At 54.6% G+C, this 14,530-nt stretch overlaps 1 protein-coding gene across 9 annotated transcripts; it reads left to right on the forward strand.

The window, feature by feature from the left end:
• ZNF467 (zinc finger protein 467) lies at positions 1-13,330 on the forward strand. Of its 9 annotated transcripts, XM_064289569.1 has the most exons (6): positions 5-99; positions 1,374-1,514; positions 1,624-1,692; positions 4,087-4,203; positions 4,936-5,061; positions 9,156-11,149. In XM_064289569.1, exons 2-6 carry the CDS (start codon positions 1,466-1,468, stop codon positions 10,505-10,507), a joined length of 1,713 nt encoding a protein of 570 aa, XP_064145639.1. In that variant the 5' UTR covers positions 5-99; positions 1,374-1,465; the 3' UTR covers positions 10,508-11,149. The 9 variants fall into 9 exon arrangements, with proteins under 9 accessions (XP_064145638.1, XP_064145641.1, XP_064145639.1 ...); XM_064289568.1 differs by lacking the exon at positions 1,374-1,514 and having other exon boundaries at positions 1-99; XM_064289572.1 differs by lacking the exon at positions 1,374-1,514 and having other exon boundaries at positions 47-99; positions 1,624-1,834.
• The last annotated feature ends 1,200 nt before the right edge of the window (positions 13,331-14,530 follow it).

Genomic DNA, 14,530 nt, shown 5'->3' on the forward strand with positions numbered 1-14,530 from the left:
ACGCGGACGTCCGGCCAGGTGGGGCCAGGGCCTCTGGGATGCAGACGGCTCCGCGCCCCCTGACACCGCACGCCTGTCCGCTCCGCCGTGACAGCCTGGGTAGGGCGCTGGGAGCCGAGGGGCACCGGGCCGGAGCGGGCGCGGGGGAGCGCAGGGGCTGGGGCGGGGCGGGGCTGGGGGAGGAGGCAGGGGACAGTCTGCAGAAAGGAGAGGGAAGGTCGCGAGGAGAAGTAGAGGGGTCTCACGAGAGGGGGGAGGAGGGGAGCGAGGGCGAAGGGAAGGAAACGCGGGGCCGCGGGGGTGGGGCGGTTGGGCCGGGCGGGAGTGGGGCGCGCTGGCGACAGGTGAGCCCCGGGGCAGGGCTGGGGGCTCCCAGGCAGGTGGTGAATCTCCGCGCTGAGGGGCTGAGGACAAACGGAGGCGGGAGGTGGGAGGGGAGGGGTCTGGTCCTGAAGAAAACTTGGCGGGGAGGGGAGGAAGTCAGTGGAGAGCAGAAATGGGGAAGGTGTGGGGAGGAGAAAGGGGTTTCCAGACGAGGCAGGGGCCGGAGAACAAGGCCCGAGAGGGGGTCTAGAACGAGCGGGGAGCTTTACACCCCCGGCTGGGGACAAGGGAACAAGGGGGCAGCTTGGGGGAGCAGACTGAGGGGGGAGGGGACGAAGGGAGGGGGAGGGGAAGTCGGAGCCTGCTGGGGAGGCAGGGGGGAAGGGAGCCGCAGCCGGGCTTCGGGGGGAGGGGGAAGACATGGGGGAGGGGAGGGGACGGGGAGGGGGAGGGAACCGAGAGGAGCAGAGCCAAGGAGAAGGAAGGAAACCGGAGAGGGGAGGAGGGGAGAGCAGAGTGGGGGAGAAAGGCAGCGAGGGGGAGGGAGGGGAGGAAGGAAAAGAGGAGGAGAGAGGAAGGGAGGGGGAGGGAAGGGAGAGCCAGGAGGGGGGAAGAAGGGAAGGCGGCCCAGAGCCCGGGGAGGGGAGGGAGGCGGGAGCGCTGCCAGCGAGACTGCCTGGAGAGCGGGGTCAAGGGAGGCGGCGGCTGGGGGGCGGCCAGGGAGGGGGCGCCAGCAGCTGGGCGGGGCCGCGGGGCGGGGCAGGGGGTTGGGAGGGCAGTTAGCTGCGGGAGAGGGGACCCGCTGAGGGGCGGCTGCTGGAGAGACGGGATAGGGGAGCCTGCTGGGGGGGCGGGGCAATGGGAGCGGGCCGGGGAGAGGCGCAGGGGAAGGCAGCAGCCCCGGCTGGGGGAGAGCCCTGGGGGAGGGGTGGTTTGAGGCAGAAAAGTCATTTCCCACCCTCAGCGGGGACCCCCCTCCTGGCCTTCCCCACAAGTTGCCCAATGGTGACCCCACATCCCCTGCTTCTTGCTGGACCCTGTTTCTCCAGCTCCTGGAGGGCCTGGAAGATGAAGCCCCTTCTCCCCAGAGAATCTATGGGTTCCTGGACTTCTCCAAACAAAGACACGGGGACGGGGGGCAATGGGACCACACCAACGACTTCAGGGCTTCTCCGTGGCCACCTTCAGAGGTCTCTTCGATTTCTGAATCCACTCCTCCTCATTTCCCTCCTGTGTACCTGGGGACACCGCCTTTGGGCTGTGTCCTGGGAAGACCGAATACCAGTATCTCTTCCCCAGGCTTGGCTGTCCCTGGAAGGAGTTGCCCGGCCACCATGAGACAGCCCTCTGAGGCCCTCAGCCCCCTGGGTGAGCCTGAGTCAGAGATCTGGGGTGCAAGGACGGGGCTGCCCAGCTTTCTGCCTTCCCACAACTCAGCAGCCAGCAGAAGGGGAGCCCAGAGGCCTTCCGGACACCTTAGACCTGGCATAAGTCTGGATTGTGCGAACATGTGTGTGGTTCTCACTGGGTGCCCCTCCCTTCTGTGTGTGTGTGTATGCACATGTGTGTGGTTCTCACCGGGCACCTTTCCCTTCTGTGTGTGTGTGTGAGTGTGCATGGTTTTCACCAGACACCTCTCCCTTCTATATGTGTGTGTGAGTGTGCATGTGTGTGTGGTTTTCACCAGACACCTCTCCCTTCTGTGTGTGTGTGAGTGTGTATGTTTGTGTGGTTCTCACCAGGCACCTTTCCCTTCTGTGTGTGTGCGTGAGTGTGGCTCTCACCGGGCACCTTTCCCTTCTGTGTGTGTGTGTGAGTGTGAATGGTTTTCACCAGACACCTCTCCCTTCTATATGTGTGTGTGTGTGGTCTTCACCAGACACCTCTCCCTTCTGTGTGTGTGTGAGTGTGTATGTTTGTGTGGTTCTCACCAGGCACCTTTCCCTGCTGTGTGTGTGTGTGTGAGTGTTGTTCTCACCGGGCACCTTTCCCTTCTGTGTGTGTGTGTGAGTGTTGCTCTCACCGGGCACCTTTCCCTTCTGTGTGTGTGTGTGTGTTGTTCTCACCGGGCACCTTTCCCTTCTGTGTGTGTGTGTGAGTGTTGTTCTCACTGGGCACCTTTCCCTTCTGTGTGTGTGTGTGAGTGTTGTTCTCACCGGGCACCTTTCCCTTCTGTGTGTGTGCGTGAGTGTGGTTCTCACCGGGCACCTTTCCCTTCTGTGTGTGTGCGTGAGTGTGGTTCTCACCGGGCACCTTTCCCTTCTGTGTGTGTGTGTGAGTGTTGTTCTCACTGGGCACCTTTCCCTTCTGTGTGTGTGCATGAGTGTGGTTCTCACCGGGCACCTTTCCCTTCTGTGTGTGTGTGTGAGTGTGCATGGTTTTCACCAGACACCTCTCCCTTCTATATGTGTGTGTGAGTGTGCATGTGTGTGTGGTTTTCACCAGACACCTCACCCTTCTGTGTGTGTGTGAGTGTGTATGTTTGTGTGGTTCTCACCAGGCACCTTTCCCTGCTGTGTGTGTGTGCATGAGTGTGGTTCTCACCGGGCACCTTTCCCTTTGTGTGTGTGTGAGTGTGCATGGTTTTCACCAGACACCTTTCCCTTCTGTGTGTGTGAGTGTGTGTGTGTGTGGTTCTCACTGGGTGCCCCTCCCTTCTGTGTGTGTTTGCACATGTATGTGTGTGTGCATGCACATGTATGTGGCTCTCACTGGGCACCTTTCCCTTCTGTGTGTGTGCATGAGTGTGCACGTGTGTGTGGTTCTCACTGGGCACCTTTCCCTTCTCTGTGTGTGAGTGTGCATGTGTGTGGTTCTCACCAGACATCTCTCCCTTCTGTGTGTGTGTGAGTGTGCATGTGTGTGTGGTTCTCACCGGGCACCTTTCCCTTCTGTGTGTATGTGTGAGTGTGCATGTGTGTGTGGTTTCCACCAGACACCTCTCCCTTCTATGTGTGTGTGAGTGTGCATGTGTGTGGGGTTTTCACCAGACACATCTCCCTTCTGTGTGTGCATGAGTGTGTATGTGTGTGTGGTTCTCATGGGGCACCTTTCCCTACTGTATGTGTGTGTTTGTGAGTGTGTGTATGTGTGTGTGGTTCTCACTGGGCACCTTTCCCTTCTGTATGTGTGTGTGAGTGTGCATGTGTGCGTGGCTCTCACCGGGCACCTTTCCCTTCTGTGTGTGTGTGTGTGTGTGTGCGTGGTTCTCACCGGGCACCTTTCCCTACTGTATGTGTGTGTTTGTGAGTGTGTGTATGTGTGTGTGGTTCTCACCGGGCACCTTTTCCTTCTGTGCATGTGAATATGTGTATGTGTGTCTGTGCATGCAAGTGTGTGTTTCTCACGGGGGACCTCTCCCTTCTTTTGTGTGAGTACGCTCACATGTGTGTGCACACACCTGTGAGTGGTTCTCAGTGGGGACCTTTCCCTTCTGTGCGTGTGAGTATGCATGTGTGTGTGCATGTGTGTGGTTCTCACCAGGCACCTCGCCCTTCTGTGTGGATGTGGGGGGTATGTGTGGGTGTGTTTCTTACCAGGTGCCTCTCCCTTCTCCTGCCCGGGATTCTGGGGACTGGCTGACACCTGGCTGGCTGCTAGGGAACTTGAGCTGTCCCTTGTCCATGCTGCTGGGGACACTGTCCTTCTGGAGTAGGCTGGGAAGGCTCTTGGGTGGGGTGAGAGGAGAAGACCCCATCCCTGATCCCGATTCTGCATGGGGGTGGGGGGCTTCACCTGGACCCCTCCTTCCACCTGTAACAGGGTTTTCCATGGGACAGCCAGCAACAGCCGCCCAGAGTGAGTCTGGGGAAGGGTCCTGTGGTGCCCAGGAGCAGATGTCCCCTGCCAGGGAAGACAGAGGGCTGGGTACCTGCTCAGGTAAGTAGGTGGGAGGAGTCTTCCTTCCTTTGCCAAATATCTGAGCACTCACTACGTGCAGTTCTAGGTGTCTGGAACATTTCAGTGACCAAATAAGCAAAGATCCTTGCCTTTGAGGAGCTTCATGCTAGTGAGGGAGACAGTAAGCAAAGCACAGATGTAAAATAACTGATAAATCCTGTTAGAGAGTAAGTGCTAGGGCAGGGGCAGGAGTAGTTAAGGCAGGGGAGGACCTGAGCTGCCCTGAAAGGCAGGCACATTTTACTGCTACACAGGGTAGTAAGAGTGGGCTTCAGGTGGGTGGGCCCCTTGGGGAGGTGGGCCCCCTGGGGAGGTGAGCTGTGACCAGGTTTGGAGGGGCGAGGGAGGCAGCCCAGCAGATACTGAGAGAAAGGCTCCCAGCATAGAGCTACAGAGTGGATCACCCAAGCAGGAGGTGCCTCATTCTGCTTCTGTCAGCCTCTGTGATAGCCTTGGGGCTGGGGGTTGCCAGCCCTCTGGAGCCTTGGGTAAGCCTCAGGGGCCCTTCCCTGCTTCTCCGTCACACACACTTCAGAAGTTCTTCTGCCTGCACAGCCTCGGGAGCCTCCCTGCCTGGGAGCCTGAGGCCAGCTGGTCAGTGGGGTATAGCCTGCAGGTGTGATGGGGGCAGATCCTGGCTGGTGGGGAAGGCCCCACCTCCAATCCAGATACGATGGCTCTCAGTCCTTGAGGTATCCTATTCTCTGCCAGGGCACAAGGCTCCCAGGGCCGATCGGGCTGCTCACACAGAACAAGGAGAGACTCCCTGTGGAGGAGGGTGGGCGGGCCCACCACCACCACCACCACCGAAGGCTGAGTCTGAGGGTTCCTGCCTAGGTGAGTTTCCCCACTCCCTGTACCAGGTGGAGTCAGGAGCCCAGCAACAGAAGAACTGCTCCCTTCAGGCTCCTCCTCCTGCTGTTCAGCTCCACTCCCAAGGGAGCATAGATTCCTAGACAATGGGAATCAGAGAGGCAGGGACCACCAAAGAATCTCTGTAATCTGAATTTCCCCCCTTATTCCCACCCCATCTTTATCAACATGCTTATTGACTACAGGAATCACGATTTCCAGGAAGATAAATGGCACTGATAACCTTCCGCTGTCTCTCCCCAGACATGCCCTCTTGCCCAGATCCCACATTTCTACACCCAGGTACTCCACATCTGCTGTCTGGACCTATCACACCCACATCCAGGCACCAAACAGTTGATTCCCTCATCTCAGCCTGACCATCACTTCCTTCCTTCACCACCATCCCTATCACTGTTTGCCTGATTGGTGTCATTTTAGTCAACAGCCCTTATCTAGTTCCTCCTCGGGGCCCTGGTGGTGCAGTGGTTAAGCATTTGGCTGCTAACCAAAAGGTCGGCAAGAATCTACCAACCACGCCTTGGAAACCCTATGGAGCAGTTCTGCTCTGTCCTGCAGGGTTGCTACTAGTTGGAATCCACTCGATGGCAATGGTTTTTTGGTGTGTTTTTTTAATGTACGCTCCTATGCCCTGGTGGTGCAGTGGTTAAATGGTTGGCTGCTAACCAAAAGGTCTCCGTGGTAGAGCAATGTGGCAGTTCACTTCTGAAAAGGTCACAGCAGTTCTACCCTGTCCTATAGGGTCATCATGAGTCAGAATTTGACTTGATGGCAACAGGTTTATGTACAGAGTGTGCTGGCTATAGTGGGAAGAGGTGGACTCCAGCTTCACCCAGACCTGGTATAGACCCTTGTTTCCCACCTACTAGCTGAGCTATCTGCCATAGGCTACCTTACCTTTGGGAGCCTCAGTTTGCTTACCTCATGGTGCTTGTGAAGGTTTGTGACAAGTGGTGCAGTCAAGTGTTTCATCTGTAGTTGACAAAAAATGGTGGCAAATCTTACTTTTGTTGGACACTTAAAGAAATAGAACACAAGGTCCAGAAGCTAAAATCTAGTTTTGATGACACTAATATGCATTAGGACAAAGAATTAAAGAACCAGTAACAATAGAGGCCTGTCACAAGTGTAAAGTGCTAACAGAAAGTGACACAGTAAGAGACTCCCTGTCTCATTAACATAACTGCTTCTATTTCTGCCTTATTAACATCATAGAGATAAGATTTACAACACAGAGGAAAATCACATCTGATGAAAAAATGGTGGACAATCACTCAATACTGGGAATCAAGTTGACTGATATTTTTTGGGGACTCAATTCAATCCCTGACACCAGGTGATCTGCTTCTGAATATCGGCCAGTGAAAACCTATGAATCACAACAGTCCCATTGTGCTTAGTGTCACCACCAGTCAAGGGCTGACTTGATGGCAGCTAACAACAACATTGATGTTTTTGAGTGGAAGAGTGGCACAATGAAAATAAAACAGTATAGTATTATAGTATGATGCATAGACAGTATAAGCTATACATATATGTGTTCTGAACAAATAATCTGAGAAGCTGGACTATATGAAGAAGAATGGGGCATCAGGACTGGAGGAAGACTTATTAACAACCCGCGTGATGCAGATGACACAACCTCTCTTGCTGAAAGTGAAGGGGACTTGAAGCACTTATTGATGAAGATCAAAGACCACAGCCTTCAGTATGTATTACACCTCAACATAAAGAAAACAAAAATCCTCACAACTGGACCAATAAGCAACAACATGATAAATGGAGAAAAGATTGAAATTGTCGAGGATCTCATTTTACTTGGATCCACAATGAACACCCACGGAAGCAGCAGTTAAGAAGTTAAACAACATATTCCATTGGGCCAATCTTCTGCAGAAGATCTCTTTGAAGTGTTGAAAAGCAAAGATGTCACCTTGAGGACTAAGGTGTGCCTGACCCAAGCCAGGGTGTTTTCAACCACCTCATATGCATGTGAGAGCTGAACACAATGAATAAGGAAGACCGAAGAAAAATTGGTGCCTTTGAATTATGGCATTGGCTGCAACAATGGGCTCAAACATAGCAATGATTGTAAGAATGGTGCAGGACCGGGCAGTGTTTCATTCTGTTGTACGTAGGGTCACTATGAGTTAGAACCGACTTGACAGCACCTAACAACACCATGATATGGCGATGTTATAGAATATGTGGTTGCATGCCATCAAGTCGATTTGACTCGTAGTGACCCTGTAGAACAGGGTAGAACAAACCCACAGGGTTTCCTAGTCTGTAATCTTTATGGGAGCAGATCGCCAGGTCTTTTCTCCCACAGAGCTGCTGATAGGTTTGAACCTCTGGCCCTTTAATTAGCACCCGAGTGCTTAATCATTGCGCCACCAGAGCTCCTATATGTATATTGTTGTTGTTAGTTGCCTTCGAGTTGATTCATAGCAACCCTATGTACAACAGAACGATATATAGTATATACTCTGTTGGCACAGTGGTTAAGAGCTTGGCTGCTAACTGGAAAGTCAGCAGTTTGAATCCACTAGCTGACCCCTGGAAACCCTATGGGGCAGCTCTACTCTTTCCTGTAGGGTCGCTATGAGTTGGAATCGACTTAATGGCAATGAGTTTGGTTTGGTTTTTTAAAAATACAGATACTAAGGAGCCCTGGTGGGACAGTGGGTAAGCACTTGGTTGCTAACTGAAAGGTTGGTGGTTTCAACCCTCCAACCGCTCTGAGAGAGAAAGATAAAGAGTCCTTGGGTGGCACAAATGGTTATGCATTCGACTACTAGAAGAAAAATTAGCAGTTGGAATCCACCCAGGGGCATCTCGAAGGCAGACCAGGTGATCTGCTTCTGAAAGGTTACAACCTTGAAAACCCTGTGGAGCAGTTTTACTCTGCACGCTTGGGATTGTCATGAGCTGGAATCGACTCATTGGCAACTAACAACAACTAACCACCATGAATAATAAAATGACAAGTGGACAGTTGTTTGGAGCAGATCTAATTGTGATGTCCCCGTGTAATGCAGTCAAGGCTCAGGCCTGTCATGGACATTTATGGCCAACAGAAACTCAGATCATTATGCTCGATGATTCTCAAACAGCAATCACTCTGGGAGCTTAAAAGAGAGAACAGACTTGTGGGTCCGGCCCCAAAGAAACATTTTGTAGACGTTTCCCAGGAGGTTACGATGAGATACCAGGCTTAGGAACTGAGACTGTAGTCCAACTTTTACACCTAAACAAACTAGGAAACGCAGCTCAAAGAGGTGAAGTGACTCCCTTCTGCTGGGTAATGTCAGAAGGGAGTTCCAGGTGGACACTGGATGCTGGGCTCTGAGCTCTTTCCTGTTGGCTGGGCCATTGCAGAGTCAGAAGGGGGCAGAGGTAGGGGGGTAGAGTGGGGCTGAGCTCCTTGAGCCAAGCCACCGAAACCTACCCTGGGGCCTTTCTGTTTCTCCAGAGCCAGGTGTGTCAGGAGAACCTTCACTGGTTCCCCAAGCCCTATAAATAAGAACTCCTTCTCCTAAACTGGAATTTCCCACCTGGCTGTAGAAGCTGGAATGATAGGAGCAGCAGCAGGGGGTTGTTTAAGGGACCTGGGGGCTGCCTGGAGGAAGAGCTAGGAGGACCTCCAGGTGAGACTCAGCCCTAATGGTGAAGTCCCTGGGGAAGGTTGGGAAGGTCTAAGTCTTGATGTTGAACCCGCTGGAGCTGCAGCCATCTGTGGGCTTCGCCAGGTGCCTGAAATGCTGTGCTTCTAGAAGGAGTAGGCTGGAAAGGTGGGCCAGGCACCCACAAGGGGGATGTGACCCAGGAGGGGAGCCTGAAGGCTGAGCCTGAGCAACATCCAGGTGCCCCATCTGGGAGCCTGTCAGCCCTGGAAGGGCCTGGAGTGCTCACCAGGGTCACAGGCTGCAGTGAAAGACAGCTGAGGGAGGACCTCCGGTTTGGTTATGCCCGGGAGCCTTGCAGTCCTCGGGGAGCCCAGGCTGGGTGGGCAGGGGCACCGGTCCTTTTAAACTGCTCTCCTTGTGCCTCTTCAGGGGACCAGTGGATGGTTCGGAAGGTGAAGGTGGAGGATGAGGATCAGGAGGCCAAAGCGGAGGTCGAATGTCCTGAGCATCTGTCCTTCCTCCCCAGCTCTCTCCCCGCACCCGATCTGGGACCTCTGGCCACCACGTGTAAGCTGGAGCCAGGGACGCCGGATGGGTTTGCTCTGTCCAGGTGGGCCTGGGACCCTGAGAAGCCCTTTGGCTGCGGAGAGTGCGAGCGGCGCTTCCGGGATCGGGTGACCTTGAGGCTGCATCTGCGGCTGCACCGCGGCGAAGGCCCACGAGCCTGCTCTGACTGCGGCCGCAGCTTCGCTCAGCGCGCGCACCTGCTGCTGCACCAGCGCAGCCACGGCGGGGAGCGGCCCTTCCCGTGTTCCGAGTGCGGCAAGCGCTTCACTAAGAAGGCGCACCTGACCCGCCACCTCCGCACGCACACGGGTGAGCGGCCCTACCCGTGTTCCGAGTGCGGTAAGCGCTTCAGCCAGAAGATCCACCTGGGCGCGCACCAGAAGACGCACACGGGGGAGCGGCCCTTTCCCTGCGCGGAGTGCGATAAGCGCTTCCGCAAGAAGACGCACCTGATCCGCCACCAGCGCATCCACACCGGGGAGCGGCCCTACCCGTGCGCGCGCTGCTCCCGCAGCTTCACGCATCGGCAGCACCTGGCGCGGCACCAGCGGGTGCACGAGGCTCAGTCCCCGACCCTGCTCGCCCCCCGGCCCCTCTCGGGCTCAGACTGCGCCTTCAGCTTCGGCTGCAAGAGTCTCGCTGCACACCAGTGTCCGCACCGTCGAGAGCGCACCCCCGCGGACCCCGCCTCCGACCCGGTGCCCTTGGCCTGTGAGCGGCCCTTCTCCTGCCCGAACTGCGGGCGCGACTTTGCCCACGGGCAGCACCTGGCGCGGCACCTGCGAGTGCACACGGGCGAGCGGCCCTTCGCCTGCGAGCAGTGCGGACGCCTCTTCGGCTCGCGGCCCAATCTGGCGGCGCACGCCAGGGCCCACAGCGGCGCCAGGCCCTTCGCCTGCGGGCAATGCGGCCGCCGCTTCAGCCGCAAGTCGCACCTGGTCCGCCACCAGGCAGTGCACACGGGCAGCCGGCCCCACTCCTGCGCCATCTGTGCTCGCAGCTTCAGCTCCAAAACCAATCTGGTCCGCCACCAGGCCATCCACACGGGCTCCCGCCCTTTCTCCTGCGCACAGTGCGGCAAAAGCTTTAGCCGCAAGACACACCTGGTTCGGCACCAGCGAGTACACTCTGTGGAGGCCATCCACGCGACCTCCGACGCTGCCCCGGCCTGGCCCACTGCCAAGGAAGGGGCGCAGCCCTCCCTCTTCTTCTGAGCCTCTTTCTTTCCCAGACATCCTCCCCGGCCCCCCCCCCCCCGCCATGTTTGCACACAGGTCTAGAAACCTCGCTCTGAAGCCTGTCTTGCCTGGGGAGGGGAGCGTCTGGAAGGGACACCCGCTTCTGGCATTCTGTGACAAGGACAACGTAAGGGTTAACATTGCTGGGAACAGCTCAGGCCTCTTGGAAGACCCACCACCCAGAGAGCCTTTCAGAAGGCAGACCCTTTCCTGGCCTCTCCTGCTGGGGTGGACTGGTACTTCTTTTGTCTGCTTCTTATCTCCTCCCAGCCCCCATCAACAGGGGGCGGGAAAATGGTTATCTATGTATTTAAGGTTTATTAAAGGTAAAATCAGACGGTCCTGAGCTGTTAGATTGGTCAGGGAGGAAGTCCCTCCTCTCCACCGCACATGACTCTGTCTCCCACCGCCACGGATGCCACTGCCACCTGCCTGGCAGCTTGAGGACGATGAAATGCATTTAATGGTGGAGGGAGGTCGCCTTCACATCACACTTCCCAACAACACACTCTCTGACAGATGGTCAGAAGTCAGTGACTTTCTCTGCCTTGGCAGGTGGGAAAGCTGGGGTTGGCCATTGGGCAGTGACCAGCGTATTGGACCTGGGTGACAAGGCTTGAGTGTGAGCCTCCTCCCCTCAGGTGGGATGGATAACTGAGGCCTCATTTCCCTGGGCCTCTATTTTCTCCCTAGTACCACCAGAGGGCTGGTTTTGATGAGATCTAAGGCCTTTCCCATTTCCAACATCATAATCACCAAAAACGACCCTAGAAAGTAGTTCTGGGCGCCTGCTTTGTGACAGAGAGACAGACAGGCAGGACCCTGCCCTTGCAGAGTGCACACTGAACCAGCTGTGGCGGGCAGGCCCCGAGGGCCTGGAGGAGTGGGGTGAGGGCAAGCACCTGTTTGGGAAAGGTGGTCAGGGAGGCTTGTAGATGAAGGAACTCCTAGCTTAAGACCCAAGGAACAAGAAGCCCAATGGAGGCTGAGATCAGGGCAGATTGGGTCTGCAATGGCCCTGAGGCCAGGTGCAGGAGTGGCCTAGAGACAAGAGGGAATTTGGGGAGGCCTTTAGCACATGCTGAGGAAACCCTGGTGGTGTAGTGGTTAAGTGCTACAGCTGCTAGCCCGAGGGTCGGCAGTTCAAATCCACCAGGCGCTCCTTGGAAACTATGGGGCAGTTCTACTCTATCCTATAGGGTCGCTATGGGTTGGAATCGACTCGATGGCACTGGGTTGTTTGGGTTAGCACATGCTGAAGAGTTTTGGGAGCCCCTGGTAATACAAGCAGTTACAAACTTGGCTGGTAACCAAAAGATCAAATCACCCAGAAGCACCTTGGAAGAAAAGCCTGGTGACCTACTTCTGAAAAATCAGCCATTAAAAACCCTGTGGAGCACAGTTCTACTTGCACACACATGGGGTCTGAGCTGACGACACAGCCACGGGTGCTAGTGCAGCTAAGGAATTTAGAGCTTGCCTTCAGGCAGTGGGAAACCACAGAGAAATTCGGCAGGGAAGCAGTGTGGTAGGTTTGCTTCTGTGCCTTTAGAAAGACGGCTGTGGCCTCTGGCTACCTCGTGGAGAATGGAGAGGGGAGGCTTGCAGGTCCATGGTCCTGGGGACAGGTGGTGGTGACCTGAGGCCATGTTGTCTCAGAGGAGATAGAGAGAAGTGGATGTATTCCAGAGACCCTGAAGGGCAGGTGATAGAGGACTTGATGTGAGGGGTCAGTATCCAGAGGGAGGGGCAGTGGTATCCTCTGAGATAGGTGCACGGGTGGGAAGCTGGTGAGGGGGAGCAGTCTTGGCCCAGTTGAACCAGTGTGGCCCATGCACAGGAAGTAGCCCTATGGTGCAGGGCCCATGGTAGGCCTGGGCTGAAGAGAGAACTGAGAACAGTCAACATGTGTTTCTGAAGCAATGGGATTGTGAATGATCTCCTCCAAGAAGTGAGTGTGGGGTGAGAAAAGAAGGGGCCTAGGGTAGGGCCTTGAGGAACTCTAGCATTTAGAAGGTGTGTAAAAATGGTGTGGCAGAGGTGTAGTCTGGCCTTCTCTAACCTCAGAAGCGGAAAAGAGAATCAAGATCAACAGCTCCAGACTGATTCCTGTGAGGTGGAGATCAGACATACATCCTGTCTACAACTTTTTTTTTTTTTACCAATTCCTACACCAGCCATCCTTTCCACAGCACGCTCTACTTCTCTGCTGGGTTTGATAATTTGTTGCAATGACCACACAGAATGCACAGACCATACAGTTATGGGGTTTATCAGGGAAATAACAAGTTACAATTCAGGATCAGGAATGCTCAATGTACAGTTCTTCAATCAGGACAGTCTCTTTTCAGCTGTGCCCACAGGCAGGACTTTCCCTGCCCTCAGCCTCTCAACCCTTGGCTTCTTGGGCCTCTTGGGGCTCTTGGGCCAGCCTGGCCTCTACCCTGCTTGGGCAAGTGTTACGAAGCTCTTTTAGCTCTGCCAATAAGTGCCTGGAGGCATCCCACTCAGCTAGTAAGCCTCCTGCCTGAAGGTGCTCAACTTTCTCGCCCCATGGGCTGGGAAGCCCAATATGCCATCTCCTGCCAGTCTCCTGGTTCTGCTACCATGCACCTTATCTACATTATTAGCAAGCTAGCCAATCCCCATGGTGGGCCGCAGGCACTTCATTTACTTAGCCCTCACCCAGTCATTTTTTGGGAATTACAAAACCTATGGCTAGAATGGCCATATTAAGTAATTCACTGCACTGCAAGATGGCATAGAGAGAAGCCTGGAAAAGAGCCTGGAAGGGCAGAAGAGGAGACAAGGGAGTGAAGGAAATACTGTTTTAGGGAGGAGGATGACGTCAGCAGCTGAAGGCACGCTAAGGACAACCACACCCTCTGCAGCAACGCGCTCACTGCAGTGTTGGTTCGAGCAGTGCCAGCCAGCTGGGGCAGAATTCAGATGGCAACGGCGAATCAGAAAAACGGCAGCACAGAGAAGCTAGAAGAACTTGAGACCTAGACACAGGTGCGGGCAAGGAAGCCTCTTTGCTGCCAGGCTAGGGAGGAGGAGAAGGTGGGCCTGGGTTCTTAAGTTTGATGACCGAATGAGCAGCTGAGTCCAGGCTCATGTATCAGCGTGGCTACAAAGCAGGAGTCATTTTGTTTGGCCCCAGCAAGATTTTAAATATCTGGATATTTCACATAAAAATCTGGGCTTCCAGCTTGTTGGGCAAGAAACTGGATGGTGTGGCACAAGTGGCCAGGCTAGCATGAGCTGGCCCCTCTAGGCTGGAGCTGCTCCACTCTCTGAAGTTACCTGCCTGGCCACTTAGGCACTGAGTTGTGATTTCAGCTTAAAAAGTAATCTCACAGAACTTTAAAATCAAACACATCAAAACAACATTCATGTTGTCCGTACCAATGCTTTTTCTCCAAACATCCTGGAGTTCTCGTGGAAGAACAGCTTTTAGAGCTCACAGCATTAGGAAGATATTTCCAGGACTTCATATTTTCCTGAATATTCTCTACAAGGTACATCTCTGTTCCTTGACCTTTTTTCAAGTAGTCAAAAGTCGTTTGATGTGAAAATAGGGTGGTAGTCACAACAGGAGTCACTGATCAAAAAATGACACGTGTCTGCAGTGAAAGACTGGTGCTCCTCACAGCCACTCCCAAGCAGGAGCTCCAGGCTCAAGCAAATGCTGAGATCGATACTGTAAAATGGTGTGGCATCAGACCTAGTCTAACTTCACCAGAGGGGAGGAGAATCGTCAGCCTCAGCCCAAGGCTGATTCTGGTAAGATGGAGGTCAGACACACCTCCTCTCTCCAACCTTTTTGCCAGTTCTGACACCAGCCATACCTCCCACAACACCCTCTACTTCTATGCTGGGTTTGGTAATTCATTGCAATGGTCGCACAGAATCACAGAACATGCAACTATGGGGTTTGATTGGTTACAATTCAGGATTATAATCAACTTGGAAGTAACAGGAACAACTCAAGAGATA

This window comes from Loxodonta africana, chromosome 8 (assembly GCF_030014295.1).
Source record: "Loxodonta africana isolate mLoxAfr1 chromosome 8, mLoxAfr1.hap2, whole genome shotgun sequence".
Classification (NCBI taxonomy): domain Eukaryota; kingdom Metazoa; phylum Chordata; class Mammalia; order Proboscidea; family Elephantidae; genus Loxodonta; species Loxodonta africana.

Bases quoted from the DNA above. Each gene is read 5' to 3' on its own strand.
- ZNF467 (XM_064289568.1), top strand. From the start codon at position 39: ATGCAGACGGCTCCGCGCCCCCTGACACCGCACGCCTGTCCGCTCCGC. The intron at 100-1,623 runs GTAGGGCGCTGG...TCTCTTCCCCAG, and splicing joins GCTCCGCCGTGACAGCCTGG to GCTTGGCTGTCCCTGGAAGG. The intron at 1,693-4,086 runs GTGAGCCTGAGT...CACCTGTAACAG, and splicing joins TGAGGCCCTCAGCCCCCTGG to GGTTTTCCATGGGACAGCCA.